This window comes from Paramisgurnus dabryanus, chromosome 1, assembly GCF_030506205.2.
Source record: "Paramisgurnus dabryanus chromosome 1, PD_genome_1.1, whole genome shotgun sequence".
In the NCBI taxonomy this organism is placed as follows: Eukaryota; Metazoa; Chordata; class Actinopteri; order Cypriniformes; family Cobitidae; genus Paramisgurnus; species Paramisgurnus dabryanus.
In genome coordinates, this window is record NC_133337.1 from 37,572,025 (window position 1) to 37,599,728 (window position 27,704).

At 42.4% G+C, this 27,704-nt stretch overlaps 1 protein-coding gene across 1 annotated transcript in view; it reads left to right on the top strand.

Annotated features, from left to right (window-relative positions):
• The window catches only part of LOC135749900 (B-cell receptor CD22-like), a 44,734-nt gene that overhangs the window by 12,861 nt on the left and 4,169 nt on the right, over positions 1-27,704 (top strand). The window contains exons 6-11 of the mRNA XM_065268584.2: positions 7,739-8,002; positions 9,528-9,794; positions 19,036-19,302; positions 26,627-26,893; positions 27,038-27,328; positions 27,555-27,657. Coding sequence (XP_065124656.1) covers positions 7,739-8,002; positions 9,528-9,794; positions 19,036-19,302; positions 26,627-26,893; positions 27,038-27,328; positions 27,555-27,657 — 1,459 coding nt within the window. The remainder of the gene's footprint in view (positions 1-7,738; positions 8,003-9,527; positions 9,795-19,035; positions 19,303-26,626; positions 26,894-27,037; positions 27,329-27,554; positions 27,658-27,704) is intronic.

Genomic DNA, 27,704 nt, shown 5'->3' on the forward strand with positions numbered 1-27,704 from the left:
CCCCAAGTCCAACGTTCATGTTGTTTTGCGCGACAACGCTAGCAACATGAAGAAAGCCATGGACGAGATGGATGTGGCAAGTTTGGGATGCTTCGCCCACACTCTCCAGCTGGTAGTGCATGAAGGGTTACTGTCACAGAGAAGTGTGAGTGATGCACTGGCGAATTGTAGGAAGATAGTGGGTCATTTTAAACACTCGCCACTGGCTACTACACGCCTGGAGGATATTCAAAAAGATCTCCAAATGCCCACCAAACGTCTGCACCAAGACGTAGCAACGCGATGGAACAGTACCTATTATATGGTCGAAAGTTTACTGGAGCAGAAGCGGTCGATTTCAGCATATGGAGCTGACCACGACCTGCCAGTGACCCTTACGTCTTACCAGTGGGCTTTACTGGAGAAAATCATCATTATTCTGGCACCATTTGAAGAACTGACCAGACAGATTAGCTCCTCCACCTCTTCTGCAGCTGAAGTCATTCCCTCAGTCACAGTGCTGAAACGCCTGCTTGCTCGGGAGAACGAGGAGGACACCGGTATAAAAACCATGAAAACAACCCTTCTTGAGGCTGTCCAGAAAAGATTCAAGACCATTGAAAATGAGCCCTTGTATGCAGTTGCCACTCTTTTAGACCCACGATTCAAAGACAGGTATGTCTAATTTCAATTTATTAAATGTCTATATTATAAACAAAATTTTGAAATGGTGTTTTGGATAACCAGATACTGCATTATTATTGATTACTGCTGAATTAATATGTTACCACTAAAGCTACTATAGAGGTTGTTAATAATGTTTTTTTAACACAGTAAGATTTCCAAATAAAAAGTATTTATGCATATTGCGGCCTTCTTCTCATCTTATTTATTTAAATTATTTAGGCCAGCACTCTTAAAGTATAATTTCAGACACATTGAGTGAAGCCTGCTCTTATCTTCAATTTTTTAACACAGTAAGACATTTATTTATTAATTTTCATTGTTTTTAGATACTTCACAGGAGCAGACAGCAACAAGCATGCCAAGGATGCTCTGACACAAGAGGTGGAGAAGATGGAGGCAGCGTTACTGAGCAGGACCACACCTGAGGGAGCAGAGACGGTGCCAGAAAACCCTCATAAAGCCCCACGTCTGGAAGCACAGCCAGACAGCAGCAGCAGCAGAAAAAGCAGCTTGAAAGGGCTGTTTGAGGAAATCCTGCATGAGCATGACGAGGAACGTGGGGCAAGTAGCACTAGCAGCACACAAGTTCAAAATCAAATACAGACATATTTGACAGAGCAAACGGTCCCACGCTCGGACAGCCCCTTCCAGTACTGGGAAGTCAACCAAATTCGTTTTCCCACCCTGGCTGCCACTGCTGCAAAATTTCTTTGTGCTCCTTGTACCAGTGTTGACAGTGAGAGACTGTTCAGTGTAGCATCCAACATTATTGATGCAAGAAGGAACAGGCTGGGAGGAGAGAGGGCAGAAATGCTCATCTTCTTAAAGAAAAATCTGCCTTTGCTTTTGAAATTATGAGCAATACTAAATTGTTTAAATGCTACTGCAGTGTGTAGCCTACTTGGTAAAGTATTTTTGTTTAATATGTAGCTGCTACTCTTTTGATTTGTATTTTTGTTTATGTTTACATAATATGTTTACTTTACATTGCACTATGGTTAATACTGCACCCTTTGCAGATTTAAATGCCGTTTTAAAATAAAGGCTGCACTTTTTATAGGAATCACTGAAGTTGCTGTTGGACTACTGTTTTATACTGTTGTATTTAAACATTTAAATGCCTTTTTTATTTTACAATATTGTGGCTGCACTTTATTTTTTTTTTAAAAGATTCCTATATTTATTCAAGTTGCTGTTGCACTACTGTTTTATACTGTTCTATTTAAACATTTAAATGCCTTCATTTTACAATAATTGTGGCTGCACTTTAATTTAAAAAATATATTTTTTTTTCTTATATTTAACAAGTTGCTGTTGCACTACTGTTACTGTTCTATTTAAAAATAAATGTTAAAATAAATGGCTTCCATTTCCTGTATTTATTCATGTTTTACAAAGGGTTTAACCTGAGCCAGACCTTACCACAATGAGAATATAACAGTTATGCAGGCATAGAATGATCTTTTCCTTTTTTTTTAACACACTGGTATCGGTACTCGGTATCGGCCGATACTCAAAGCATGAGTATCGGAATCGGCATCGGTCGGGAAAAATGGTATCGGAACATCTCTAATTATTATTAGGATTGTTTTAGGCTATTTTTGTGTGTGTTTGTTTTAAAACGCCTAGATCGGCTGGACAAAAGTTAACCCATAGCTTCAAATTAAAGAAGAATATACAGCCTGTATTAAAGAGAGCTTTTAGGAGTTTTCATTATTTGGTAGTTTAAGCAGTTATATTTTTTGTAGCGTGCGGGTGTGGTCAGGTGCGCGATTGTGACTGTCACTATAGACCTAGTACAGAGCTCCTCACTTTGCAGTTAAAAAAATCACTTAATTTTCAAAGAATTGTGTTATTATTATAGTTTTATGTATTATTATTGATGTTTTTTCGTTGTTGTTTTATAAATTCTCTATGACAATTGTTTAATAAATGTTCAATCAAAATGCAAAACATTGCGTCTTTTTTTAATTTTTAGTCAACTAATCGATGCGCAGGACAGGACTTTGGTCGACTAAGCATTTCTTTGGTTGACTACAGCCCTAGATAGAAAAGTGGCGAAATGTCTATCGGCTCATGACGACATGCACCATGTATTAACAAATATTTTTTATTTTAACTGATAATGTTAATCGGTCATAAATTCTTACCTTCGGTTAACGGTTAAATGGTCAATGTGAACATCCCTAATGGTCGTGCATCGTTTCCTCAGTTGCTGCTGAGATAGGAGTAATATAGATTTCAATGTTGCACTTCCTTCTTTCAATGATGTAAAAATCATCATTTTGCATCATTGAAAGAAGGAAGACCAATATCTTTGTTGAGGGGGTGAGACTACAAACACGCCTTTTCTCAGTCAAATAGGCACCAAATTCGAAATGAATGCTACATTTCGACTACAAATATGACGCACTTTCAATAAAGATTAATGTTTCTACGGGAGAAATGCTCCTTTAAGTTGTTAGTCAATGTATTAATTAGCAATGAATTCATGTGTTGAATTATGTAGTTGTAGTTAATAATGACTCCTCAGATTAGTACATATCTAACTCAGCATTACTTACTATTTAAGTTAGAATTAACTTGGGTATTAGTAGATTCATGGATTCTTATTATAAAGTCTGCCAGGAACTACGCACGAACCAAAGCACAGACTTTGATGAACAAAAAACAGACTTTACTAAACAAACACAAAAACAAAATACCCATGAGGGGGCAAAACAGGGTGAACATGATGAACACAATACTTAACAGACTAGACTAACAAAACAAAGAACTTGACAAAACTTAATTTCTACAATCTTCTCTGGACAAGACTTGACACAGGCATGTAACAAAACGAATCACGTGCGCAAACACAAGGGCATTAAGTAAGAGAGCAACTCAAGAGGGGAACAGGTGACATGAATCAACAATATAAAAGCATGATTAACAAGGAAACGAAGGGGCGGGGTCAGGAGACGGGAGAAGGAAGCACACAGCCCAAACAAAAGGCCATGTGCTACCACACAATAGGCCTGTCATGATCCTGCCTCAAGAGTAAAACAAGGAGAAAGGGGCAGAATCATGTCAAAGTGTTACCAAAATAAGCAAAAGATCTTATAAAATTGTCTATGAAAAACCTGTCATGTCATGTAAACTTTCAATAAAAGTGAAAGTAAACAAATTTTTTGTGGAGGGAGGGAGAGGACGCTGGCACTATCTGTTGCTGCTTCTCCCTTTAGAAAATGTCTTAAGAAATGTCCTTCTGAATGGAGTATTTGGATTTATGGATTTTTGTGTCGTACCTGATGTTGCTGCCAATCTTCCTCATGCAACGTTGGCTTTTACTTTGTTTTGAGCCGTTTCATCTGAGTTTTACTACTGTTTGCTGACCCTGTGGTTTTGATGTTGCTTGTCGACATCTGCGCCAAATACCGTCAAAACAAACAATTCTTCACTGCTAAGTTGGTCCTCGTTGGACAGGGTGGCATCTGCCCGGCTGGCGAGTAGCCACTTGACAACAGGCTGGACAGAATTTTCGGGTCTCCTCGCTAAAGCGACATGACGCTGAAATAGTCCATCCCGCAACTGCTTAATTTGAGAAATAACAGCAGTCCAATATATATCTCAGCCATTAAACAACTGAAACTTCAAAACAGACCCCGCTACATCCATAGAAGCCGCCGCAGAAAGTTTGTTTTCTCTCAGTCTGGTGACTCCATTCCAACTCTCTGGTAAACCGAGCGCACTGTCGCACGGCATCTACGTCATCAGAACGCCTCTCTACGTGGAATAAATAGACCTGTCAGTACGGAGCGGAATATAAAACGTGGAGTGGATTTCAGTCTACTTCATTCTTTACAGTACACCACTCCATCAAACATCAAAATAGTACTGTTAAACACACAGTCTCTCTCAAATAAATCTTGTCTTATACACAGGCACATATTGGACAGGAATATTGATATCATGTGTCTAACTGAGACCTGGCATCGGCCAGAGGGATATTTTACATTAAATGAAGCATGTCCTCCTGGTTATCAATACTTGGAAAAAGCCCGCCACTCTGGTCGTGGTGGTGGCCTAGCAGTATTACACCGCAGTGACTTAAAACTCACCCCGTTGTCTCTGCATACGCTGTCCACCTTTGCATGCCTTGCTTTCAGATGTAAACCACCCTTCAATATGACTATTCATCTTATTTATCGGCCTCCTAAGCAAAATCCAGCTTTTATCTCAGAGATAAATACATTTCTCACCTCCTTCTGTACTACATCTGAAAATATTGTCATACTTGGAGATTTGAACATTCACATTGACACCCCCTCCTGTCATCCAGCAGTTGATTTTCTGCTGCTATCGGACAGTCTAAATCTCAAACAGCATGTTGACGTCCCAACACACAACAGATGACATACACTTGACCTGGTCATTACCGACTCTGTCCCCTTTGAAAACCTGCTGGTATACAATCTTGGAGTGTCCGATCACAAAGTTATCTCAATGGTGGTGAATTTCTCTCATTTTATCAAACCAAAATGTCAAATCTACTTCAGAAACAAAAGAAATATCAACACTGACACTATGGCTTTGGACCTCCTGCAAATCCCATCAGCAAATTTTACATCAATAAATGAATCAGTGGATTTTTATAACAACACTCTGAGCAGTATTTTGGACTTCCATGCACCTGTAAAAACACGAACAGTCACTTTCTCACGTCCATCCCCCTGGTTCACTCCAGAACTACGGAAAATGAAAACAGCTGGGCGTGTACTTGAGTGGCGTGTCTCAAAAACTGGACTTACTGTTCACAAAATAGCCTATCAAGAACATCAAAAGGTTTACTCAATGTCATTAAAAAAAGCACGGACACAGTTCTACTCAAATATCATCAGTAAAAATCAGGGAAACACCAAGCAGCTATTCTCTACCATAAATAATCTCATCAAGCCACAAACTGCTTCATACAGTGACACAACAGAAGATAAATGCAACAGCTTTATCACTTTTTTCAGGAAAAAAGTTGACAACATCCACTCTCTCCTCTCCAGCTCCCCTGCTCTGTCTGTCCCTACTGCTGACCCACAGTCTGGGATTTTCCAGCCTCTCTGTTATTTTTCTGAAATCTCTAAGCAACAAGTTGAGGACATCGTCGGCAGGATGAAAGCTTCCACCTGTACACTGGACCCTTTTCCTACAGCTCTGGTGAAAACACACATCAGTTCTCTTAGTCCCCTAATAACCAAAGTCATCAACCTTTCTCTACACACTGGTCATGTTTCATCGGCTCTCAAAACTGCTGTCATTAAACCACTTCTAAAAAAGCCTCCTTTAGACCCCGAAGCTCTCGAAAACTACAGGCCCATTTCTAACTTACCATTCCTGTCCAAAGTTCTAGAAAAAGTTGTTGCCGCCCAATTACAGGATCACCTAACATCAAATCTCCTTTTTGAAACATTTCAGTCCGGTTTCCGTTCTGCCCACAGTTCAGAAACAGGTTTGATCAGGGTCACAAATGACCTATTGATGGCAGCTGACACCGGATCACCATCGCTACTTATCCTACTGGATCTATCTGCAGCGTTTGACACGGTTGATCACAATATCCTCCTTCAGCGCCTTCACCACACTATTCAACTTTCTGACACTGCTCTGAGCTGGTTCCAGTCCTACCTGTCTGGAAGAACAGAGTATGTCTCCTTGGGAGATGTAAAATCTTAAACGCACACATGCGGTGTTCCTCAATGGTCGGTTCTTGGACCAATCCTGTTCACCATCTATACTCTTCCCCTTGGCCACATCATCAACAGGCATGGAATATCTTTTCATTGTTATGCCTATGACACTCAGCTATATATAAAGACCAACCATAATTCATCTAAAGCTATCCTGTCATCACTGAGTTCCTGCCTTGAGGAGATTGAGGCATGGATGAAGACTAATTTCCTACAGCTAAATAACTCCAAAACAGAAGCTATTTTAGTCGGTACACCACATCAGGTTCAGTCATCAAATATAACCCATATTACATTCTCTGGTCAAAACATTCCACTATCATCGACAGTCAACAATCTGGGCGAAAGATTTGATGCTCAACTCACATTTGATGCCCACATAAAACACTTGTGTAAGACCTTATTCTATCACCTTAGGAACATTGCTAAACTCCGTCCCACACTTGGTCTGGCAGATGCTGAAAAACTTCTCCATGCTTTTGTATCTTCGAGGCTGGACTACGGCAACGCTCTCCTCTATGGGATTCCTGGCAAAAGCCTTCAAAAACTTCAATACATTCAAAATAGTGCTGCCAGAATCCTAATGAGGATAAGAAAATATGATCATATCACACCCATACTTCACTCCACTGGCTCCCTGTATCATACAGGATCAATTATAAAATCATCCTACTTACTCATCAATGCATCTACAGAAACGCACCCCCCTACTTAAAGGAACTACTCACTACACAAAACTCTTCAAGCAACCTCCGCTCTGGAAACAATGCCCTTCTTCAACCCCCCAGATGTAAGCTTCGCACTATGGGAGATCGAGCCTTCTGCTCAGCTGCGCCACGTCTTTGGAATTTCCTTCCAGACAACCTAAGGGCTCCCCAAGCCATAGATTCTTTTAAGAAAGAACTGAAATCCTTTCTTTTTAATCAAGCATTTTTTACTGTTTGCTAACATTTTTATCTTTTCTCTCATGTTTTTACCTATGTTTATACCTATGTTTTTAACTTTGTTTATACTCTGTAGCACTTTGGGATTGTTTTTAACTATGAAAGTGCTTAACAAATAAAATATATGATTATTATTTGGCCATTTGGAATTTTGAGGGGGAACTGAGTTCTCATCTTAATTTTTTAAAATGCTGGAATTTAAAAGGAATTATATTTAATAGCATTTAAAAATGACTCCCTTTTATGAGTTTTTTTTATTGCAACTATTATTTTATAATGCATCATCAAGCTTGTCATGACCTTTCATAATCACAGTAGCACTGTATGACTGATGTATCTATTTCAGTTCAGATTATTCTGCTTATTTTTTAGGATTAAATACATTTTCTCCATTTGTTTTTCCTTCAGATGCTCCTAAAAACACCTCAGTGTCTGTGTTATCTAACTCTGTACTGGAGGGCAGTTCAGTGACTTTGATCTGCAGCAGTGATGGAAATCCAGCAGTGTTCAACTACACCTGGTACAGAGAGAATGAAGGACGGCTGGAGGAGCTGCAGACTGGATATAATCTCACCTTCAATGTGACTGATCGTACACACACAGGACGCTACTACTGTAAAGCCAAAAACCAACATGGCGCCCAAAACACATCAGTGTTGCTGGACATTCAGCGTGAGTATTAACTGTCTCCGAACATAAACGGGTTTTCCTCTGTCTACATTCTATAAAAAAATGAGCAAATATAATACTTCAAATAAATATTTAAAGTTTCTTACCTTACTTATGAGGTAAAAAACTATCAAAACTTTATATGATTTTTTGGCCAAAATTTATTTTTGTGGCAAACACAGTTGTAACTGCAATCTTAGTCTCACATGCTTACAGTAAATGCAGTGCATGTAGTGCCATTTTTATAGCAAAGCCACTCAAAGTCTCTTTTAGAAAACTGTAAGGGGGTGTACACACCAAAACTTTTAAACGCGACCAAAAACGCCTGGAAGACGCTGAATGCCAGCTGTTTTTCAGCTGAGTGCTAGCTTTCTTCAGCCGAGCGCTTTGGTAGCTGTGATACTTGAGCTGTGAGCCGCTTGGTTGTTGTTATACTTGTCCCGCCCCTCCTCCACTGTGATTGGACAGGCGTGTGAGAACTGACATTGATAAGCGAAGCTTTTCACCCAAAGTTGAATCTTTTTCAACTCTTGAGCGCCAGCTTACAGCGCAAAAAAAAACCGCTAGCAGCTGTTTTTTTTAAAAAACGCCAAGCTTCCATTGGAAACAATTGAAAAACATGTTCCAGTGTGCACGCCCCCTAAGCCTTCTTTTCCGTTGGTGGATCCACATTGACCATTTGATCACCATCACCAACTCTAACTCTTTTGGACAGTAAGAAGGTAAAGTGTATTGCAAACCACACTGAGGGACGGTTTCCTGGAAAGGATTTAGTTTAAGTCAGTCGTAGGCCTCAATTATATTTGGACATTTAAGTTGATTTTTTACAAACGTACTTTGGTTGAGAGAATGAATCAGAGAGAATCAGAAAGAATGGAGGACAGCTAGAGCACAAGACTTTGCCACTGTCAAGATCGCAACCAACACAACACCAAAAAAACATAAGTGTTGCCATACAATCAGTGTGAGAATTCACAGTTTATTTTACTTGTGGTTTCCAGCATGCATTGTGGCATGATGAAGTTTTGCAGCATTTTTTTGGTGGTGCTCTTGGTGAAGTAAGTTACTTTTGTATTGCTATCATCATATAATAAGCATCAGACCTATGAGAGAGGTCTATGGAAAACCTGTCTTCTGGAGTTCTTGAAGGGGGAACGCAGGGGGACAAAATCCAGGGAGTGAATTTCAAGGGGAACTGAGTTCTCACCTCAAATTTTTGAAATGCTGGAATTGAAAAAGAATTAGCATTTAAAATTGACTCCCCATTATGAGTTTTTTTATTGCAACTATTATTTTATAATGCATCATCAAGCTTGTCACATGACACATCACAGTGCATTGTATGACTTTTATTTCAGATTTTTCTCTTATTGAAAATATCCATTAACTCAATATCCAAATGATGTAAAAACTTTTTCTTAAACCTAAGAACTACTTTTTCTTAGCATCAGTTAAAATCAAATGTAACATTAGACAAAAATTAATTAACCTGACTGTATTATTTTGGTCCCCTTTTTTTTCTCTTCAGATGCTCCTGAAAACACATCAGTGTCTGTGTTTCCATCTAACTCTGTACTGGAGGGCAGTTCAGTGACTTTGATCTGCAACAGTGATGGAAATCCAGCAGTGTTCAACTACACCTGGTACAGAGAGAATGGAGGAGAGCTGGTGGAGTTGCAGACTGGATATAATCTCACCTTCAATGTGATTAATCGTACACACACAGGACGCTACTACTGTCAAACCAAAAACAAACATGGCACCCGTAACACATCAGTGTCGCTGGACATTCAGTGTGAGTATTAACTGTCTATTTTACTTCTATTCCCCAGCATGCACTGTGACATAAATAAATAAATTATGCAGCTGCATTTCTTCCTGGTTTACATTTGGGTTTGGGGAGGAATTACAGATGAATTATTGAACAAGTTACTAAACTGTAGGCTGTATATGATAATATTGTGATTGCTCAGAATGGATAAGATGCTCTCAAACCTTTATTTAGACTCCATTTTGTTTAAATTAACATATATAAAGATTTAATCAGTAATATTGTAAATATATCAATACAGTTTCCAATTTTACATTTTTGTAACAAATTACTGTTACTGTTTATTATACGGCACTCTAAAATACTTGATTCTGATTGGCCGGTCGCGACATTCCAAGGTATGTTATTCCAAGCTAACAACCGGCTGAAACTATTGGAACACGGCTGTAAATCATTTTGACAGATCGAGTTAAATATGACACAAAATTTTATATAAATATGTCTTTTCATTACATATATGACATTATATTTACAAATGATTAAACCAAGTAGTGTGTTTATGACATTTGAGCATCTTGTCTTATGTTAAAAACAAAAAGATAAAGAAGGTCTGCATCTGCATGAGCAAATAAAATATTTTGAATCAGTATGTAATGTTCCTACTTATGAGGCAAATAATAAAAGGCAAACTTATAAGACCATATAATGTACAGGTAGCAGGTTGTCAATGCGAAATTGCAAAAGGTTTGAAGCACAAGCTAAAATTTAGAAGCGCAACAACTTTATTAGCAGACTTCCTTTATTTAAAAACAACTCCACCATTGGCATCCTGTGGCTGAACCTGTGGGTAATGTCATTTAAAAATGTCTTTTTTGATTATAATGTGTAGATTCAGTGGCAAACTGTAACCTCTGTTCCACATGCTTTACAGTAAATGCAGTGCATTGAGACATTTTTATAGCCACTCAAAGCCTTCTTTTCCGGATTCAGATTCACCATACAATCCCCATCACCAACTCCAAGAGTCACACTAGCTGTTATTTTTCATCTTTTCTCATCAGCTCTTTACATTTTTTGCATACAAACTAAATTTTAGTAGCATATGTGAGCAGAATGTTTTGAGTCTTGTGTTTATTTAAATGTTTTAGATTCGTCTAGTCCATACTCTTTCAGGAATGCCTCAAGAGTTGTATTTTTAATTCAAATGTATTTGAATTAAATTCAAATTTCTGTGTTAAATTATTACTTTAGTATAAATATCTAATCATGTTTGCTGGATACAATCAAACGGAGGACAGCTGGAGCAAATGACTCAACTACTGTCAAGCATTTAACCAACATGATGCAGTATCTAAAAACGCATCAGTGTTGCTATACTGTACAGTACATTCAGTGTGAAAATTCACAGTTTACTTTACTTAGTTCCTCATGCATTGTGACATGAATACATTTTGCCGATGCTCGTGGTGAACTTTTGAATTACTAATCTTATTTATAATTCAGACCTATGACTTTCTTTCTTTCTTCCTTTTATAAAGCACTTTTCACACAACATGTAGTTGATACAAAGTGCTGTACAGTACAACAAAATAATAAAATAACACAAAAGACAGTCAAGAACAATACACATGCTCACAAAAACATATAAAACACATACGATGGATCGAAATTCTCTATTAAATATCTGTCATTTTTGAGTTCATGTTGACCTTGAATAGAAGTGAAAGTAAACAAATTTGGCTCGCGGGGGTTGGCAGAAAAATTATTGCAGAAGTGAAATAAACTGTAGGTTATAAATGCTGACGTTGTGATTGGTCAGATTAAAGAAACATGCTGTGTAAAAGTGTAAAAGTACTGCTTTCAAAAGTATTAAAGCAAAAGTAATGTAAGGAAAAACTGCCATTAAGGTCAAAAGCTTATAGGCCGGAACCCACTATTGTGCACTACCCCACCTCCTCAAAAAAAACATTTCTTAAAGCCATAATCATTATAATGTTTATTAAATTGTTAATGTTGGAAAATTTGGGATGCACTAGGCCAGTGTAGTCCCAATCCTGGTCCTCGAGCCGCCCCCCCCTCCCAGAAAGTAGGGATGTGCATTTATGTCATTTTTTCATTTCGATTAATCCATAGGTCTGAAGAACGAGTACTCGATTAACTGGGGGCGGGGCAATAAAAGGGGCGGGGCGTACACGTCATGGTGAAAATGAAAATATTTTGATTAAAACACTCAAATAAAACTTAATTTTGAAGAAACTACGACAGAACAATGAACACATACTAGACTCCTAATTAATCAAATGTTTTTTAACAGAAACCTCTAACAGGAAAAGCTGCGTGATGAAGTGAAACTAAAGGATAAATAAACACAAACCGAAGCCCTTTCTATTTGACGCACTCTGCATAATATTAAGCCTTTATACAACATAAATGTACAACGTGCATCTATCTGCATAAAATGCAAGACTTCAACTAAGGTTTCAACTAAATTATCAAAAAAAAAAAGAAAGTTTAACTCCCTTTGTGGATGTGCATCAAAAACAGCGCACTTTTAAACACGTCCAGTCAAAGCACAGGCTTCATAACATTAAGCAGCTAAGTTTTGCTATCATGCGCGTTTAGCTGTGTCGTGTCGTCCTCTTACCTCAGTCAAGATGTAATGGTAATGCTCGTATGGCTCTCTGTTTCCCTTTCAATACGGTTCACTTCGCATTGCGTCAGTTTGCTGACGCTATGGGGGAAACTCCTGTTTACTCCGTGATTGAAGCCTATTGGTTAACGTCTGTAGAAAATACAGACCAATGACGTTTGAGCCCGCGCGGGGGCGTGGCACACGTCCCTATATAAGCCGGTGAAATACGTCAAGACCTCATTACTTTTCTCCTTCAGCGCGAACCTTCTCGCTGCTCCGAAGAAGAAGCCCTTACTCGCCGTCGATCCAAGCACTGCAGCGGACTACAACACACCAGCGTGTTCCCCTGCCGCTTTCCGGTGAGCCTAAAAGAGAGTTATCTAAAAGAGCAGAAGCGCGTTGAGATAATGTCGCTTCGGCATTGCGGCTCCTGCCGAGCCCCTTTGCCTGTGGAGGATTTCCACAAGGAGTGCGTCATCTGTCTGGGTCCTGCCCACGCCGAGGCCGTACTCGCCGAGGCGGGCTGCGCCCACTGCGAGCTCCTTCCTATCGCGGTGCTGCGCTCCCGCCTCGAGATCTTTAAACGGAAGGCTTCCCGTGCTCTCCCGCCTAAACAGCAGCGGAGCCGTGAAGCTGGAAGACGCCCTGAGACCGAGTCCACGCCGGCTCATCCCCCGCGTGCTCTGTCTCCCCGCCGTCACCCTGTCACCTTCGCCCATGAAGACCTACGCCCCCTGCCGAGTGCTAGCGGCAGGGTTTCCTTTGGGTCCGGTGACAACTTGGAAGTGATGTCATCCTCTGAGGAGTTAGAGGATTGGGCGGCTTCGGATGACGACGCCCACGCAGCCGCCGCTGATGAACCTACCGAGTCGCGTCCTCACGACTCTGAGCTCATCCGCATCTTGACACAAGCTACGACGGAGCTCAACATCAAGTGGTCGCCGCCGTCAGAGCCTCAACTCAGCCGGTTGGACGAGTGGTTTCTGCAGCCCGGGCGCCGTCAATCGTCCCGCCAACGGCAGGCGCCGTTTTTCCCTGAGGTTCACCAGGAGCTCACCAAATCTTGGCGTGCTCCCCACTCCACCCGAGCTCAGAGCGCCGTCTCCCACGTCCTCTCCGTAGTGGACGGCGCTGATGAACACGGCTACTCCAAGATGCCGCCGCTCGAGGAAACTGTCGCCGCCCATCTCTGCCCGTCTTCAGCCGGCGGATGGAGGGCAAAATTGAACCATCCGCCAAAGCTCTGTCGCCTGACATCGACCCTGGCGTCGAAATCTTACGCCGCCGACGGCCACGCTGCATCCGCTCTCCATACGATGGCGGTGCTGCAGGTATACCAGGCAAAACTCCTCCGTGACATGGACGAGACAGGTCCGGACCCGTCGACCTTTCAGAACCTGCGCAGCGCGACTGATCTGGCCCTTCGCGCCACTAAAGTCGCCACTCAGGCTGTAGGAAGAGCCATGGCCAGCCTGGTTGTTCTGGAGAGACATCTGTGGCTGAACTTGACGGAGATAAAGGACACGGATCGGGTTGCCCTTCTTGACTCGCCCGTGTCACCGTCGGGGCTCTTCGGCTCCGCTGTGGAGGGGTTCACCCAGCGCTTCACTGAGGCACAGAAATCGTCGCAGGCTATGCGGCATTTTCTACCAAAACGATCTGCCTCAGCGTCTGAGACCGGCCGCCCAAAACCGCCGCCAGCTCAACGCCCTAAGCCAGCACCAGCTCAGCCCCAGCAGAGAGCTGAACCGGAGGTCAAGCGCCAGCGTCCTGCACGACCGGCTGGCCCGCCTCGACGCCGCGGTCCCCGTCCTCGGATTACGCTGGACCCGACGCCGGCGCCGCCTCCCTGAAGAGAGTCTGAGGAGGAAAAGAGGCTCTGGTCCCGCTTCGGCCGGCCCGCCCTCGAAAGTTCTGCGTGTTTCAGTCCCCTCGGGCGCTGGACACACCCTCGCTGTAACAGCGAAACACAAATTTTTACCTTTTCACAAAAAGAGCAAATTTCCTCCTCTGTACACACAAACACACACACACGGCTTAACGTCCATAAGCATATCGACGCTCGCCGTCAAATTTCACGTTTGGAAATCCACCCCCGGTATGCCGGGCTGGATTCTAAACGTAATCCAACACGGTTATTCACTTCAATTCGCCCGGAGACCACCCCGGTTTCGCGGCGTTCTCTACACCACTGTCCCAGACGATCGTATGCAGATCCTCAGGGAAGAGGTGCGTTCTTTATTACTAAAAGACGCGATAGAGACGGTCCCGGCGGATCAAAGCGAATCAGGCTTTTACAGTCGTTATTTTCTCGTTCCAAAGAAAGACGGCGGCCTCAGACCGATATTGGATCTACGCGTTTTGAATCGCGCTCTTGCCAAACGGCCGTTCAAAATGCTTACAGCCAGACGAATCATGGCGTTAATTCGACCGGGCGATTGGTTCATATCAGTGGATCTGAAAGACGCTTACTTTCACATTCCGATAGCGCCACGTCACAGGCCGTTCCTAAGATTCGCGCTCGACGGGACAGCATACCAGTACAAAGTTCTGCCCTTCGGATTATCTCTGGCACCACGCACATTTACCAAATGTGCGGATGCGGCTCTCGCCCCTCTCAGACAGAGCGGCATCCGCATATTGAATTACCTCGACGATTGGCTTATTCTAGCACAGTCAGAGAGGGAAATTACTGCGCACAAGACCGTTGTACTCCAGCATTTGGAGAATTTGGGGTTCAAAATCAACCTCCAGAAGAGTTTGCTCACCCCCACGCAGCGAATCGCGTTCTTAGGCACGACGCTCGACTCATTAAAGATGCGGGCATGGCTTACACAGGAACGCGCGCTCACGGTCAGACGCGAGGCGGCATCGTTCAAAGCGGGTTCACATCTCCCTCTCAAACGATTCCAAAAAATGCTGGGTCTGATGGCAGCAGCATCCCCACTAATACCGTTGGGAATGCTGTTCATGAGGCCGCTTCAGTTTTGATTGAAAGCGAAAGTTCCGCCCCGTGCTTGGTTGTCGGGCCGCTTATTAATCAAAATCACGTACAGCTGCGTGAAAGCGCTTTCGATATGGACATCCCCTCACCTTTTCCTCTCGGGCACGGAGCTCGGCTCCGTGAGCAGGAGGAAAGTGGTGACTACGGATGCGTCTGCGACGGGTTGGGGCGCTCACTGCGACGGCGAGCTCGCCTTCGGTGCGTGGAACAACCAGTTGTCTCAGCTACATATCAACCACCTCGAGATGTGGGCGGTTATCTTGGCGCTACGACACTTTCGACCGAAACTCCAACATCAACACGTTCTAGTGCGGTCGGATAGTATGACGGTGGTTTCGTTCATAAACCACCAAGGAGGGCTGAGATCTCGCTCCCTATCCAGGCTGGCGAGACGGCTTTTATTATGGGCTCATGCGAACGTACGTTCGTTAAAAGCGACTCACGTACCGGGTGTAGCCAATACGGGTGCAGACATTCTCTCGCGCAACGGTCCGCCGCCGGGAGAATGGAGACTGCATCCTCAGACGGTCGAGAGAATATGGACCGTCTTCGGCCGGGCGGAGATCGATCTGTTTGCGTCAGACGAGAACGCGCATTGCCCGATCTTCTTCTCGAGACACCACGATGCCCTGTCGCAAGCATGGCCGGCGTGTCTTCTGTATGCTTTTCCTCCGGTGGCTCTGTTACCACAGGTCCTTCAGAGGATAAGAGAGACGAAATGCGCGATAATTCTGGTCGCCCCGTTTTGGCACAATCAACCATGGCTCCCCGACCTATGGCAGCTGAAAACATCAGCACCATGGCCAGTACCGCTGAGGAAAGACCTCCTATCTCAGGCGAGAGGGACGATATGGCATCCACAGCCGGAGCTATGGAATATACACGTTTGGTCTCTGAACGGCAACCATCACGCCTTTCAGGACGGGTGTTAAATACTCTAACTGAAGCTAGGGCCCCATCTACCAGGCGCCTTTACGCTCAAAAGTGGTCTATTTTTTCTGACTGGTGCACGACGAAAGACTTAAACCCAAACACCTGTGAAGTGGAGCATATTCTCTCCTTTCTGCAGGAAATGCTGGACAGCGGTCGCGCGCCCTCGACGCTTAAAGTGTATGTGGCGGCGATAACGGCGAATCACGCCCTTATCGCCGGTCGCACCGTGGGAAAACATGATCTCATCATTAAATTCCTCAGAGGCGCTCGCAGACTAAACCCACCGCGACCTAACACGGTCCCGTCTTGGGATCTGTCCACGGTCCTGAAAGCGCTGCGCGGTCCCCCTTTCGAGCCCCTCGAACAGGCTGACCTGCGCGCTCTCTCGTTTAAAACCGCTCTCCTCCTGGCGTTGGCATCGGTTAAACGAGTGGCCGATTTACACGCGTTTTCAATTGACCCGTCGTGTCTGGAATTCGGTCCTAACGATAGCAAAGTGATCCTTAGACCGAGAGCGGGATACATTCCTAAAGTTTTGACCACGCCATTTAGAGTTCAGGTGGTTTCACTTCTCGCCCTTCCGACGGCGGACGGCGAACAAACCCCGAACACGCTCTGCCCCGTCAGAGCGTTAAGAATATACACGGACCGTTCTGCCTCATATCGCAAGTCAGATCAGCTGTTCGTAAGCTTCGCACAACATTTTTTTAAAAAGCTCACTCCACGAGGGGTATGGCTTCATCTTGGGCTTGGTCTACGGGGATTTCTATCGTTGACATTTGTAACGCGGCCGGCTGGTCCTCGCCGTCTACGTTTGTCAGATTTTATAGCCTGGATGTCCCTGCCTTACAAGCACAGGTCTTATCGGCTTAATGATTCACGCGACTGCGTTTCTGTATGCCTTCACGGTGCGTTGCTAGCTCACCGTCATGGCTACCTATTAATAATTCATGCACAGCTCGCGGCGCGCTCAGGGAACCCGCCGTCTCGTGCTCTATTGTATATGCATCATGGTGCGTTTAGAAACTTCACTGTATGCGTATTACTGTCTCATATATGGTGCTTACACTTGCGCTCGCTAGAGCTATGTATATGCTGGGTTAGGGCCACATGCAGTGTCTCTCCGGTAAGGGCACCTCAGTCCGTTGTGTATGCACGGCGGGATGGGATTACGTTCCCCCATAGCGTCAGCAAACTGACGCAATGCGAAGTGAACCGTATTGAAAGGGAACGCTTAGGTTACTCACGTAACCCCGGTTCCCTGAAATAACGGGAACGAAGCATTGCGTCGCTGGCCGTGCTACAAACGTCTACGCAGCGAGTGTTATTCGGCTGCGCGCTTCAGTCGAATAATAATGAGCTCTTGACGTATTTCACCGGCTTATATAGGGACGTGTGCCACGCCCCCGCGCGGGCTCAAACGTCATTGGTCTGTATTTTCTACAGACGTTAACCAATAGGCTTCAATCACGGAGTAAACAGGAGTTTCCCCCATAGCGTCAGCAAACTGACGCAATGCTTCGTTCCCGTTATTTCAGGGAACCGGGGTTACGTGAGTAACCTAAGCGATCTCTTGACATTTGATGTTTAAATATGAGATGATAATCCATTGAACTTTTGACGGCACTGTACATTTTGCACCTGACTGACTGTATTTCCGAAAATCACGACATCCTTTTAAACCATAGTGCCTCAGTGATGTGAGTTGTGGCTGGCTTCACGGGATCGGCGGGCTGGCGGGCTGCCGCGCTTTGCGCGGATCGGCGGGTTTCTGCGGTGCGGTCGCGCGGAATATCTGTTTGTTTTTGAATCACGCATGGTAATGTTACTGATGTCATACGTCGGTCTGCGTAGCTTGACACGACGTCAAACACGCATCTCCAGACCCAGTCTTTACTACCACATGCGCTTGTAATGCTAACCAGACATCCAAATGCCGCCATATCCACAATAAATAAATAAATAAACCCACATGATCATCGTTTTCGTGATCGATCATCGATGCCACGTTCGAGTACTCGAGCAATCGAGTACTCGTGCCCATCCCTACCAGAAAGGTTTAGATGTCTCCTTATTTAACACACCTGATATAACTCATCAGCTTGTTAGGGAGACATGTTTACCATTTTGAAAAGAGGCTGATAAGTTGAATCAGGTGTTTTAAATAAGGTGACATCTAAAACTTTCTGTCAGGGGGGCCTCAAGGACCAGGATTGGGAAGCACTGCACTAGGCTACCTGTTTCAGTCACATATATGCCCATTAAAATAAATGCATTTTAGTACAATGCAAATATATAAAAATAAAAATAAACGATATGTACTACTAAGCATTAACATGTGTTTCATGGAGCGGAAGATATGACGACTAGTTAAGTATTGTAATGGTGCAAAAAGTCAAACTTAAGAGGCATCAATAACCTTTACTGGAATGTCGCATATAGTAGTAATTTAAGCTTAGATAACATTTGGCTCAAGTCAAATTTCAAACCAAACGAGTTTGCAATGTTGAATCATATGCTAGCAAGCAATCCATAGCATGTCTTGGCATGACTTGGCTACATATGTCTGCTATGTCCAGTATTGGGGGTAACGAGTTATAAAGATAGTATAGCCTACTTATCACAAAATTGTCAATCAACTTTTTTAGAACTAGATACATTTTAAATACACTGTCTTAATTTATTTTTACTTTCAGATGCTCCTAAAAACACATCAGTGTCTGTGTTTCCATCTAACTCTGTACTGGAGGGCAGTTCAGTGACTTTGATCTGCAGCAGTGATGGAAATCCAGCAGTGTTCAACTACACCTGGTACAGAGAGAATGGAGGACAGCTGGAGGAGCTGCAGACTGGATTTAATCTCACCTTCAATGTGACTGATCGTACACACACAGGACGCTACTACTGTCAAGCCAAAAACCAACATGGTACCCATAACATATCAGTGTTGCTGGACATTCAGTGTGAGTATTAACTGTCTATTTTACTTGTGTTTCAACAGCAAAAGCAGAAAAACAAAACAGCACAAAGCAACAACACAATACAAGTTTAGTGTAAGAGTATATCACTTTAAACTTGTTGATCATATCATTGTAAATTACAGCACATACTGTAGTGATGTTCTAATTTTCCCTTAGACTCTCCTTGTCAGTTTTTTTTAAATGTTTACTTTTTAGGATAACATTTTAAACTAGATAGTAAAGTTTGAAGACAAACTTTATGTTGGCTTGAGAAAGCGTAGCCTGAACGTTTAAAACGGTTTGACATAAGTTTAGTTTAGTAGGCTATCTGGCTGTTAGTATGTTTAAGTATGAAGGTAGCATGATTTACCATGAAGCTAGCATGATGTTAGCATGATTAGCATGAAGCTAGCATGATGCTAGCATGATTAGAATGAAGCTAGCTTGATGCTAGCATGATTAGCATGAAGCTAGCATGATAAGCATGAAGCTAGCATGATGCTAGCATGATTAGCATGAAGCTAGCATGATGCTAGCATGATTAGCATGAAGCTAGCATGATTAGCATAAAGCTAGTATGATGCTAGCATGATGTTAGCATGAAGCTAGCATGAAGCTAGCATGATTAGAATGAAGCTAGCTTGATGCTAACATGATTAGCATGAAGGTAGCATGATTTACCATGAAGCTAGCATGATGTTAGCATGATTAGCATGAAGCTAGCATGATGCTAGCATGATTAGAATGAAGCTAGCTTGATGCTAGCATGATTAGCATGAAGCTAGCATGATAAGCATGAAGCTAGCATGATGCTAGCATGATTAGCATGAAGCTAGCATGATGCTAGCATGATTAGCATGAAGCTAGCATGATTAGCATGAAGCTAGTATGATGCTAGCATGATGTTAGCATGATTAGCATGAAGCTAGCATGATGCTAGCATGATTAGCATGAAGCTAGCATGATGCTAGCATGATTAGCATGAAGCTAGCATGATGCTAGCATGATTTGCATGAAGCTAGCATGATGCTAGCATGATTAGCATGAAGCTAGCATGATGCTAGCATGATTAGCATGAAGCTAGCTTGATGCTAGCATGATTAGCATGAAGTTAGCATGATGCTAGCATGATTAGCATGAAGCTAGCATGATGCTAGCATGATTAGCATGAAGCTAGCATGATGCTAGCATGATTAGCATGAAGCTAGCATGATGCTAGCATGATTAGCATGAAGTTAGCATGAAGCTAGCATGATTAGCATGAAGTTAGCATGAAGCTAGCATGATGCTAGTATGATTAGCATGAAGCTAGCATGATGCTAGCATGATTAGCATGAAGCTAGCATGATGTTAACATGATTAGCATGAAGCTAGCATGAAGTTAGCATGATTAGCATGAAGCTAGCATGAAGTTAGCATGATTAGCATGAAGCTAGCATGATGTTAGCATGATTAGCATGAAGCTAGCATGAAGCTAGCATGATTAGCAAGAAGCTAGCATGAAGCTAACATTTATTGCGTTGCTAGGGTACTAAGTTTGGTTGCTAGGGAGAAAATTGGCATCCCATAATGATCACCCTTCAAGCCACAAGTTAAACGGTCCAACCCCCGTGTCTCTACAATGTTCTGATGCGGAGATATAAGGCTTTGTTTATTCCGTTGCTAGGGTACTAAGTTTGGTTGCTAGGGAGAAAATTGGCATCCCATAATGATCACCCTTCAAGCCACAAGTAAAACGGTCCAACCCCCGTGTCTCTATGATGTTCTGAAGCGGAGATATAAGGCTTTGTTTATTCCGTTGCTAGGGTACTAAGTTTGGTTGCTAGGGAAAAAATTGGCATCCCATAATGATTACACTTCAAGCCACAAGAAAAACGGTCCAACCCCTGTGTCTCTACGATGTTCAGATCCAGAGATATAAGGCTTTGTTTATTATGTTGCTAGGGTCTTCATATTTTGTTGCTAGGGGCGTGGCTTAATACCTCAATAAGAATCCTAAGAGACTGATTGGATGCCTGAGTAAAATGAGCCCACCCCTATGTCTCTATGACACTCTGGTGCAAAGATATCCATCTGGGCTTTTTATAATGGTAGTCTATGGGAGATGTTGCTAGGGTACCCAAAATTGTTGCTAGGGGCGTGGCTTAATATCTCTGGGGTGATCCTAAGAGACTGATTGGATGCTTGAGTAAAATGAGCCCACCCCCATGTCTCTAAGACACTCTAAAGTGAAGATATTCCATCTGGGACGCTTTTTTTCCCTTTTATGGGCATATTTCCTGCCCCATTATAAGTCAATGGGAAAATTTGGGGGCCTCTTACACCCCAGGGGTACAGCTTACACCCCATTGTGAGGTATGTTCTTACACAGCCTGTCAGCCTCCTTAAATGTGGTAAGCCACAAGTTTCTACAAGTTTCTCACTCGCAGCTTTGACCCGTCAAAGTTTGTCTCAATGTTAAGTCAATGGAAATTTTGGGGTGTTTCAGCGCCCCGTTTAGGAATTCGGAAGGTCCCATCAGTTAGAAAAGATATAGCACACCTCGTCAGATCAGACCGAAAGTCTGTCCAAAGTTTGATGGCTGTAGCTTGAAAGCTCTAGGACGAGTTAGAGTTAGAAATTTTAGTCTCAGAAGAAAAAGAATAATAATAACTAGATAGTAAAGTTTGAAGACAAACTTTATGTTGGCTTGAGAAAGCGTAGCCTGAACGTTTAAAATGGTTTGACATAAGTTTAGTTTAGTAGGCTATCTGGCTGTTAGTATGTTTAAGTATGAAGGTAGCATGATTTACCATGAAGCTAGCATGATGTTAGCATGATTAGCATGAAGCTAGCATGATGCTAGCATGATTAGCATGAAGCTAGCATGATGCTAGCATGATTAGCATGAAGTTAGCATGATTAGCATGAAGCTAGCATGATTAGCATGAAGTTAGCATGATTAGCATGAAGCTAGCATGATGTTAGCATGATAAGCATGAAGCTAGCATGATGCTAGCATGATTAGCATGAAGCTAGCATGATGCTAGCATGATTAGCATGAAGTTAGCATGATTAGCATGAAGCTAGCATGATTAGCATGAAGTTAGCATGATTAGCATGAAGCTAGCATGATGCTAGCATGATTAGCATGAAGCTAGCATGATGTTAGCATGATAAGCATGAAGCTAGCATGATGCTAGCATGATTAGCATGAAGCTAGCATGATTAGCATGAAGCTAGCATGATGCTAACATGATTAGCATGAAGCTAACATGATGTTAGCATGATTAGCATGAAGCTAGCATGATGCTAGCATGATTAGCATGAAGCTAGCATGATGCTAGCATGATTAGCATGAAGCTAGCATGATGCTAACATGATTAGCATGAAGCTAGCATGATGCTAGCATGATTAGCATGAAGCTAGCATGAAGCTAGCATGATTAGCATGATGCTAGCATGATTAGCATGAAGCTAGCATGATGCTAGCATGATTAGCATGAAGCTAGCATGATGTTAGCATGATTAGCATGAAGCTAGCATGAAGTTAGCATGATTAGCATGAAGCTAGCATGAAGTTAGCATGATTAGCATGAAGCTAGCATGATTAGCATGAAGCTAGCATGAAGCTAGCATGATTAGCAGGAAGCTAGCATGAAGCTAACATGTATTGCGTTGCTAGGGTACTAAGTTTGGTTGCTAGGGAGAAAATTGGCATCCCATAATGATCACCCTTCAAGCCACAAGTAAAACGGTCCAACCCCCGTGTCTCTACAATGTTCTGATGCGGAGATATAAGGCTTTGTTTATTCCGTTACTAGGGTACTAAGTTTGGTTGCTAGGGAGAAAATTGGCATCCCATAATGATCACACTTCAAGCCACAAGTAAAACGGTCCAACCCCAGTGTCTCTACAATTTTCTGATGCAGAGATATGAGGCTTTGTTTATTCCGTTGCTAGGGTACTAAGTTTGGTTGCTAGGGAGAAAATTGGCATCCCATAATGATCACACTTCAAGCCACAAGTAAAACGGTCCAACCCCCGTGTCTCTATGATGTTCTGAAGCAGAGATATAAGGCTTTGTTTATTCCGTTGCTAGGGTACTAAGTTTGGTTGCTAGGGAGAAAATTGGCATCCCATAATGATTACACTTCAAGCCACAAGTAAAACGGTCCAACCCCTGTGTCTCTACGATGTTCAGATCCAGAGATATAAGGCTTTGTTTATTATGTTGCTAGGGTCTTCATATTCTGTTGCTAGGGGCGTGGCTTAATACCTCAATAAGAATCCTAAGAGACTGATTGGATGCCTGAGTAAAATGAGCCCACCCCTATGTCTCTATGACACTCTGGTGCAAATATATCCATCTGGGCTTTTTATAATGGTAGTCTATGGGAGATGTTGCTAGGGTACCCAAAATTGTTGCTAGGGGCGTGGATTAATAGCTCTGGGGTGATCCTAAGAGACTGATTGGATGCTTGAGTAAAATGAGCCCACCCCCATGTCTCTAAGACACTCTAAAGTGAAGATATTCCATCTGGGACGCTTTTATTCCCTTTTATGGGCATGTTTCCTGCCCCATTATAAGTCAATGGGAAATTTTGGGGGCCTCTTACACCCCAGGGGTACAGCTTACACCCCATTGTGAGGTATGTTCTTACACAGCCTGTCAGCCTCCTTAAATATGGTAAGCCACAAGTTTCTACAAGTTTCTCACTCGCAGCTATGACCCGTCAAAGTTTGTCTCAATGTTAAGTCAATGGAAATTTTGGGGTGTTTCAGCGCCCCGTTTAGGAATTCGGAAGGTCCCATCAGTTAGAAAAGATATAGCACACCTCGTCAGATCAGACCGAAAGTCTGTCCAAAGTTTGATGGCTGTAGCTTGAAAGCTCTAGGACGAGTTAGAGTTAGAAATTTTAGTCTCAGAAGAAAAAGAATAATAATAATAATAATAATAATAATAATAAGTTTAAGTGCAACAACAGTATGTTGGCTTTCTCAAGCCAACATAATAACTAGATATTAAAGTTTGAAGACAAACTTTATGTTGGCTTGAAAAAGCGTAGCCTGAACGTTTAAAACGGATTGACAGAAGTTTAGTTTAGTAGGCTATCTGGCAGTTAGTATGTTTAAGTATGAAGCTAACATGATTAGCATGAAGCTAGCATGAAGCTAACATGATTAGCATGAAGCTAGCATGATGCTAGCATGATTAGCATGAAGCTAGCATGATGCTAGCATGATTAGCATGAAGTTAGCATGATGCTAGCATGATTAGCATGAAGCTACCATGATGCTAGCATGATTAGCATGAAGCTACCATGATGCTAGCATGAAGCTAGCATGATTAGCATGAAGCTAGCATGATGCTAGCATGATTGGCATGATGCTAGCATGATTAGCATGAAGCTAGCATGATGCTAGCATGATTAGTATGTAGCTAGCATGAAGCTAGCATGATGTTAGCATGATTAGCATGAAGCTAGCATGATGCTAGCATGATTAGCATGAAGCTAGCATGATTAGCATGTAGCTAGCATGATGCTAGCATGATTAGCATGTAGCTAGCATGAAGCTAGCATGATTAGCATGAAGCTAGCATGATGTTAGCATGAAGCTAGCATGATGCTAGCATGATTAGCATGAAGCTAGCATGATGCTAGCATGATTAGCATGAAGCTAGCATGATGCTAGCATGATTAGCATGTAGCTAGCATGAAGCTAGCATGATGCTAGCATGATTAGCATGAAGCTAGCATGATGCTAGCATGATTAGCATGAAGCTAGCATGATTAGCATGAAGCTAGCATGAAGCTAGCATGATGCTAGCATGATTAGCATGAAGCTAGCATGATTAGCATGAAGCTAGCATGATGTTAGCATGATTAGCATGTAGCTAGCATGAAGCTAGCATGAAGCTAGCATGATTAGCATGAAGCTAGCATGATTAGCATGAAGCTAGCATGATGCTAGCATGATTAGCATGAAGCTAGCATGATGCTAGCATGATTAGCATGAAACTAGCATGATTCTAGCATGATTAGCATGAAGCTAGCATGATGCTAGCATGATTAGCATGAAGCTAGCATGAAACTAGCAAGATTAGCATGAAGCTAGCATGAAGCTAGCACGAGGCTTGCATGATTAACATGAAGTTAGCATGAGAATAGCATGATTAGCATGAAGCTAGCATGATTTAACGTGAAGCTAGCATGATTAGCATGATGCTAGCATGATTAGCATTAAGCTAGCACTATTTAGCGTGCAGCTAACAAGATTTAACATGAAGTTAGCATGATTTAGCATGAAGTTAGCAAGATTTATTATGAAATTAGCATAAAGCTAGCATGAAACTAGCATGAAGCTAGTATGACTTAGCATGGAGCTAGCATGAAGCTAACATGACCCAAAGACCCAACCCCCATGTCTCTAAGATGTTCAGATCCAGAGATATAAGGCTTTGTTTATTATGTTGCTAGGGTGCTCAAATTGGTTGCTAGGGGCGTGGTTTAATACCTCAGTAGGAATCCTAAGAGACTGATTGGATGCCTGAGTAAAATGAGCCCACCCCTATGTCTCTATGACACTCTGGTGTAAAGATATCCATCTGGGCTTTTTATAATGGTAGTCTATGGGAGATGTTGCTAGGGTACCCAAAATTGTTGCTAGGGGCGTGGCTAAATAGCTTTGGGGCGATCCTAAGAGACTGATTGGATGACTGAGTAAAATGAGCCCACCCCCATGTCTCTACGACACTCTAAAGTAAAGATATTCCATCTGGGACGCTTTTATTCCCTTATATGGGCATGTTTCCTGCCCCATTATAAGTCAATGGGAAATTTTGGGGGCCTCTTACACCCCAGGGGTATAGCTTACACCCCATTGTGATGTATGTTCTTACAGAGCCTGTCAGCCACCTTAAATGTGGTAAGCCACAAGTTTCTACAAGTTTCTCACTCACAGCTATGACCCGTCAAAGTTTGTCTCAATGTTAAGTCAATGGAAATTTTGGGGTGTTCGAGACCCCCGTTTAGGAATTCGGAAGGTCCCATCAGTTAGAAAAGATATAGCACACTAAGTCAGACCAGTCTGAAGGTCTGTGGAAAATTTGGTGCATGTAGCTTGAAAGCCCTAGGACGAGTTAGTTGCCGAAATTTTGGGGGGAGAAAAAGAATAATAATAATAATAATAAGTTTAATAGCAATAACAATATATTGGCTTTTTCAAAGCCAACATAATAATAATAATAATAATAATAATAATAATAATAAGTTTAAGTGCAACAACAGTATGTTGGCTTTCTCAAGCCAACATAATAAATTTTTCTCAATTTGTTTTTCCCTCAGATGCTCCTAAAACCTCATCAGTGTCTGTGTTTCCATCTAACTCTGTATTGGAGGGCAGTTCAGTGACTTTGATCTGCAGCAGTGATGGAAATCCAGCAGTGTTTAACTACACCTGGTACAGAGAGAATGGAGGACAGCTGGATGAGCTGCAGACTGGATATAATCTCACCTTCAATGTGACTGATCGTACACACACAGGACACTACTACTGTCAAGCCAAAAACCAACATGGTACCGTTAACGCATCAGTGTTGCTAGATATTCATTGTGAGTATTAACTGTATATTTTACTTCTATATTACCAGCTAGAGCACAAGAACACAACAGTACAAAGCACACAATACATGTTTAGTGTATAGGAAGATGTACAGTATGTATTTATTATTGATCTTCTTCTTCACTTTCTCTCAGATCCAACCAAAATCTATCTCTTCAGTTGTAACAGAACTAATGTAACTGTGTGTTTGTGTGAGGCTCATGGGAATCCCTCTCCTAAAGTTGACTGGTTTCTATCTGGACGTCCTCTCAGTAACTCTACAAACACATTCATCAGTGAGGAGCGATTGAACAGCACAGACTTGAGGAGCTTCATTTCTCTCCATCAGTCACTTACACACACAGACACTCTGCAGTGTGTCACCAGCAACACTCACGGCACTGCTAGTGAACTGATTCAACTGGTTTGCAGTCCTCATGAGACGAGTAAGTTCTCTGTTTCAACCTCTAGATAAATGAAACTTCTTTGATTCATTTGAAAAACGTTTGTAATCTAGTCTCAGTTTTTTTTTTTTTGCTAGAGAGTGAAATATCACAGGCACCCGAATGAGCATAAAATGTAAACTCTCTCTTTTACACAGATTGTGGAAGAAGCCTCACTAGCTTTGCTAAATGTAATGCTTTCAGTTTTAAATAACTATTTTTATTTTAGCTGATTTCTTATCAGGTTTCAGTCTTTTCTCTGTGCTGATCGGAGCTGCTGTTGGAGCTTCAGTAATGATGATCTTGTGTGTCATCACCCATCTCTGTAAACGGTGAGCATATCCCTTACGAAAAAGAAGTATACTTCAAGTTCATTTTA